This window comes from Papaver somniferum, chromosome 9, assembly GCF_003573695.1.
Source record: "Papaver somniferum cultivar HN1 chromosome 9, ASM357369v1, whole genome shotgun sequence".
Lineage (NCBI taxonomy): Eukaryota > Viridiplantae > Streptophyta > Magnoliopsida > Ranunculales > Papaveraceae > Papaver > Papaver somniferum.
The window spans coordinates 108,999,429-109,005,991 of record NC_039366.1 but is presented as its reverse complement, the minus strand read 5'-3'; the positions used below and the strand labels follow the sequence as shown (position 1 = coordinate 109,005,991).

General features: G+C 37.7%; 1 protein-coding gene across 1 annotated transcript; it reads left to right on the top strand.

Moving 5' to 3' along the window:
- The first annotated feature begins 558 nt into the window (after positions 1 to 558).
- LOC113310092 (MACPF domain-containing protein CAD1-like) lies at positions 559 to 5,868 on the top strand. The gene is made up of 7 exons (XM_026558655.1): positions 559 to 1,461; positions 2,822 to 3,060; positions 3,266 to 3,458; positions 3,570 to 3,647; positions 4,213 to 4,396; positions 4,516 to 4,679; positions 4,987 to 5,868. The coding sequence occupies exons 1-7, from the start codon at positions 1,186 to 1,188 to the stop codon at positions 5,629 to 5,631; spliced, it is 1,779 nt and encodes a 592-aa protein (XP_026414440.1). The 5' UTR covers positions 559 to 1,185; the 3' UTR covers positions 5,632 to 5,868.
- Positions 5,869 to 6,563: the final 695 nt, after the last annotated feature.

The window sequence follows — 6,563 nt, the reverse complement described above, 5'->3', positions numbered from 1 at the left end:
TCAAAATTCCATTATAATAACAAAGTTTCACATTGTAGTGTACATCCACTATATTTCTTTTCTTTTGGGAAATAAACTACAAAAACTCCATGTTTGCATCCCACTCAAAACATAGTTGCATGCTTCTAAACTGCTTTTCTAATTTACCTGCTCCTCGTTTACGTTCTAAATTTGTAATATTATACTTGCGAAAAACCACTTTTCGAAAAGACTTGTATTTTTCATATTATTAAACTCAACTGTACATGTTGACAGTTTAGATTCCAGATCGTATTTCAACGTTTATTTTTTTGGCTTCAACGTAAGTAAAGATGGTTACCCATCTAAGCTGGGCACTCGTTGTAATGAATGACAAACAAACTTACTATGCACCACACAGTGGTGGAGTTGCAGTAAACACATATCATTATCATGGTCAACCAGGTACAACCAATCCAAACCGTTAATTGAAATTTCAGTCAATAACTTTTCTCCAAGTATTATCCAAACTGACTTGGTTTTACAATCCACTGATTATTCATTTCATTCATAATATCATCAAATGGTCAATGATGATCTGTCCATTGCCCAAACGTGAGCCTAATAAAATAAACCAAATAAAAAAACTTTATTTTTTCTTTTTTGTTTGATGAAATAAAGATCACCTAATAAGGGTTTGGTTTTTATTAATTTTCTAATAGTGAAAAAAGAAAATATTTCTGTTTGTGTAGGAGGAGGAGGAGATCAAGATTCAAGGACATGAATCTTCCCTCGTTTATTGAGCTGCTGTTTCCTTGTTAATCTTCTCCTTGTTTAGTTTACTCTCCATCATTCTCCCTCCCTACCCTGTGGTGGTGGTGGACTTGATAGTACTGTCTGTCTCAAAGTCTTTGGCCTCTTTGAGGTCTAAAAGACTGAAACAAGACTTTGAAATTTTGTTTGGTAAAAGTTTCTGATTATGGGTTTGCTTCAGTGAAAGGTAAATAAAGATTCAAACTTTAAGTCTAAGTTTTCAAAGTAGCTTACTTTGGAAATTGGATTCTGACAAGTACCCACCATTTCTAAAAATTGTATTCAAAAGTAGATTTGACAATCTGGGTTTTAATTTACAAGAGGGTTTTTGTGATGATGGGTTTTGTTGTTTAAAGGAATTAAAAGAGTGGTTTTGAAATCTGGGTTTTTTATTTTCATGGGGTTTTAGTGTTTATGTGTGGGTTGATGAGGATGGAAGAAAATGCAGCAGCTTTACATACTATAGTGAATTCAGTACAAGCTCTAGGTAAAGGATTTGATGTCAACTTTGATACTAGATTACTCTACTGTAAAGGGGTTGCAGGGTCTAGAACTATTGAGCTTGATGAAGAACATACAAGAGATCTATTGGTTTGTGATGGTATGGTTGTTAATAATGTTTCTAGAGATATTAGATGCTCTCAGGAAAGGATTCAGCGTGAAAGCTCTGGTGTTTGCAATTATTTTGAGGTATATATACCATTTTCCTCTTTTAGAAATGTTTAATTTTCAGTTTGTTTTAGTTTATAATTTCATTTGATCGGCTCCATGGTGTGGCATGATTCTGGATTCTAGGTTAGCCTATTAACTTTAGTGTAGAGTGACCTTGTATAGTGAAGTGAATTAGTTGCAATTTTATCATTGGTCAATTAATTGAAGGGCTGTGTTGGATTCTATTTTCTTCGGAGTTGTTTGAAATTTGGATTCATGAATTTATCCTTGGTTTCTGCGTGATCACTGAGAATGTTTTTTACTGAATTTAGAGGTTTCATGACATTTAGCACATCCATAATAAAAGAAGCTGGTGATGATCCGTTTGTATAATGCTGAACCTAAGCTCACCACTGCAATAAGTAGTTGTGCTACGAGGACATTTTCGAGTAACAGGCTAAAGTCCATCGCACTATATTCTTTATTGGAATAAACTTTGTAGGCTGTCTCATAAAGTTAGTGTTTCTAAAGAGGCACCCCACGCGTAGAAGATCAAGTAAGGTTTCATGCGCCAAGATAGTTGATTCTATGCAAGCAGGAGTCTTCTGGTCGGTTAGAGTTAGGATAGAAAGAAGTGGGACATGATGCAAGCACAAAACTTAGTGCAGTAGTTTCACAAGACTTGGATAGATATAGTGCACTAATGTCAACCATTGAGGGTAACTACTAGATGTAGCTGCATAATAAGATTGTTTGGATACTGTTGCGAGACTGCTGCTTTCTGGTAAGCTGAACCTGGCAGTCTCAGCTCTTAACATGTGTTAAAGCTAAAGGTGTAGGTATCTTGGATGCATGATCAAAAATTAACAATTTTATGTTGTAAGAAAAAAGATGCCAACATAGCAGTTAGAGCCATATTACCATGCACTGGTGACAGGCTCGTGCTTATATTTGATGTCCTAAACTGACATAAGATATGGGAGGTGTCTACAAACTTTAGGAATGTGGGAATACATAATCACAGAGAGTCTCTTACTATTTCAAACGGTCAGAATAGTCGATTACAACTTTATTCTCGGTTAATTATGATTTCATCAATCCAGAAGCTCTTGGCTTATCTGAAACATTAGTAGCTCTGAGAACTGGTGCCTGCAAACTTGCTTCACCCTAGCTTAGTATATGAACCGGGTTCCGTAATGTTGTTTTCTACGTTTAGAAATGTGCATCATCTGTTCTTCGTGGGTATATCAAAATTACAATTGCTAATGTTGAGAAAGTCATGATAGATGCTACCAACACGAAATGCATGTTTTAGGCTGCTTCAGTAGTAAAGGCTACATATTGCTAGAAAAGAGTTGATCTCGTGCATTTCTATCTAATTGATGAATAATGACTGCAGATGGTGGAGTACTTCAATAAAAAGGCTAATCTATCAGGAAACGTGCCCATTGGACGCTTTAATTCAGCATTTAGCTTTACTGGCTCAAAGCAAATTGATGCTGCAACTACTAAAAGTCTTGCCGTGGATGGGTATTTTGTTCCACTCTGCAAGATTCAACTCTCAAATTCTGCTTTTGGGCTGCAAGAAAATGTCAAGAGGGCCATCCCGTCATTCTGGGATCCCTCATCCTTAGCAAGGTAAATTTATGAATCATCACATATTTCCGGCACCTAGGTGAATTATTACTTTAAGACAGAACTCTGGTTTAATGCTAAAAACCAGATTGGATATATCAAAAATACTAAAAACATAATCTCAGTATATATTGTCTGATTACGAACCCAGAAAACCTCAGTAAAACTAGGTATCTGTGTTGTCCCTAATCTTCTTTTCTTTTGGCAGCTTCATTGAGAACTACGGAACTCATATTATTACTTCTATAACAATTGGGGGTAAAGATGTAATTTACGTCAAGCAACACAGTTCATCGCCTTTATCCACCATGGAGATAAAGAACTATGTGCAGGATATTGGAGACCAAAGGTTCTCTGATACAGACAGCCGCACTTCAGGTCCCATGAAATTTAAGGATAAGGCTAGTTCTGCCACAGTTTCTTTTCTTCTTTTGTCTGCAATTCTTGAAGATTCTTATTGTATACCTTCTTGTCAAATTGTAAGCATACTCGGCTTGTGTTTGTCTTGGCAGGTTGTCGATCCTGCTTTATTTAACAGTCAAGGAATATACCCTCAACCTTCTAATGCCCCTTACCTTACAGGGAAAGAAGTAAGTAAAATTGTTTTTTGTTGTTCTTATAAGATTTATCTATAACTTAACAAGCTTATCCTCACACGTAGAAAATGACAAATTTATAGATACTTGGCAGAGCTTTATATCAAAAGCTCTATCTCAAGCTGCTTCCAATTGTCACTGGATATCTAAGTGGAACTGGGTATAGTGGTGTTTGAACCCAAAGAGGTTTTTGTTTGCTCCATTTTTAAGTGACCTGCAACAGTGACACCCAATACAAAAGTGGACACTTGGTTCTGAACCCCTGTTCTGAAAAAACACCTATGCTTTTTATCGACTCATTTTAGCCGTGGACCTGAAACAGAATTTGATAATCTCCCCATTCTAATTAACTGTCCTCACTTGAAAAAGCACAAGCTACACACTTTTGCACAGGACTAATTTATACATTAACTTTGTGCTTTATGTTTGTATATTCACTTGATGAGGAACTATGAACTATAATATGTTCCGGTGATTGGACTTGATCACAATTGTATCTGTGTGCATTACTTCCCCTTATTTATTCAATAACCAAATTAGAACATTTGCTTGATGCCAGGATGTTACAGTCATTTTCAGACGGAGGGGAGGGGATGATCTAGTCCAGAGCCACTTCCAATGGGTCAGAACTGTTAGGGCTTCCCCAGATGTTATAGAGATGACCTTCATCCCCATTACGTCTCTCCTCGATGGATTACGTGGAAAGGACTATCTAGCTCGTGCAATCGATTTATACCTCGAGTGTAAGAGAACTTCATAGCTCATAGTAGTCGGTCTATCTTACAGATGTGGAGTTGTGGAATATATGCTCCAATTTCTTCCAGCCCTATAGTCAAACTTTTCTCTTGAAAACTATTTGCAGACAAGCCCCCAATCGAAGAATTACGATACTTTTTGGAGTTTCAAATCCCTCGAGCGTGGGCGCCACCGCAGGACAAGCATCCTGGTCACCAAAAAAAAGAGCCTGTTTGTCCTTATCTGCAGTTCAGTATGATGGGTCAAAAGCTTTACATCAGCCAAGAGCAGGTATGCTCCTGATAACCAGCTTTATTTCGACAATCAGGTCTTGATTGGCCGCCCTGAAGTTCAGTCTTGTTCACCAGCATCTAACGTGGGTGAGCTGGTGAACGAGGTCCAGTAAACCACTAGCCAGAACCGTTCATGTTTGGCTTTTAAGTACTTATATTTCGTGGAGTGGATCTAGTTCACCCTTATTAATTGCCAGTGAAGAGAATGATAGTTGTCCCGATGTGTTCCTTGGCCAATTCTTTGTTATATAACTATGTACTATTCATCCTCAATTGCATACTGAAGTGGCTCAAGGAAAATGCAGGTATCAGTTGGCCGTAAACCAGTAACGGGCTTAAAGTTAATTCTAGGAGGGGTCAAACAGAACCAGCTCAGTGTTCAGCTTCAACACTTAGTATCTCTTCCGAAGATCCTTCAACCATTTTGGGACACCCATGTAGCAATCGGTGCACCTAAATGGCAGGGACCCGAGGAGCAAGATAGTCGATGGTTCGAGCCAGTTAAATGGAAGAACTTCTCACATGTTAGCACTGCTCCAATTGAGAGCAACGAGACCTTTATAGGTGACCTTTGTGGTGTTTACATTGTTACAGGCGCTCAACTCGGAGTGTGGGACTTCGGGACGAGGAATGTTTTGTACATGAAACTCTTGTTTTCTAGGCTTCCTGGCTGCACCATAAGAAGATCAGTTTGGGACCATACCCCTGTTGGTCAAAATGAAAAGTCAAAGAAATCTACGAATACGAGTAATAGTTCTAGCAGCTCTGGCAACCCAAGTTCAAGTTCGAAAGATGTGTCGGGTAATAAATTGGTTAAGTTTGTCGACGCATCAGAGATGAGCAAAGGGCCACAAGATTCACCGGGCCATTGGTTGGTAACAGGTGGAAAACTTGGAGTTGAGAAAGGGAAGATTGTTTTGAGAGTGAAATACTCTGTACTAAATTACTGAGTTCTCAGTTTTTCAAGATGGTTTCCCATTTCCAAGATGTGCAGTAGTAGCATTAGCCGTCATAGTGATACCGTATTTTTTTTTCGGTTTTAGTGAGAGGACATGTATTATTATTTTTGTTTCTGGATATGGGGCTTTCTTGTGTTCATCATGGATGTAAAATTTTTGGCAGTTTGATGAACTCGTGAATGAAATGAGGTGAAGACGGGATGTCTTTCCGTTTGATGAGTTCTTGCAGTTCCTATGTCCCCTTGGCTGTTAATCATGAGTTCTATGCAAAAATCTTTTCCAACTTTTTTTTTAATGGACAGAAACATGGATTTTTTCTGCCATTTCCATGGGAATATCTTCTATCAAGAACTGCAATCTGAACTTGAAATCTTTCAATCCCTGCAGACTTGCTCCGCTCAGTACCGAATAGAAGTGCTCACCAAATTGCTGTCAAACATCACTTATAAGAATGTTTCAAAATAACTTGGAACCACAAAAACAAATCCGTGCATAAACTTTTTTTATACTATTACTAGATCGAGTTGAGGAACCCAACAGTCAAACCACCACACTCAAGGAATCAAACAATATAAAGTCCACCTGAGATTTGAGAGAGCTAAAATCAAAGATCAAAACAATGGAAGAAAATGATGAAAATGAAATCAAGAACTTCATAAAGGTATGGATTTCAGCATTCATTTCTTTAACTTATTGTTATTTCATACCCATGAAAATCCCAAAAGGAAAACTCAGATTTCTTTCTCTCCTCCCAGTTCTCTACTTATTTACATTCATTCTTCCATTTAAACTCACAACAATATCTCTAGGAGGTGGTACAGCATTTTTTCTCACTTGGCTTGCTAATTTCAATCTCATTTTATTCTCAATTGACAAAGGTCCATTATCATCATCATCAAATCCACCAATTTCATTCTCAAAAT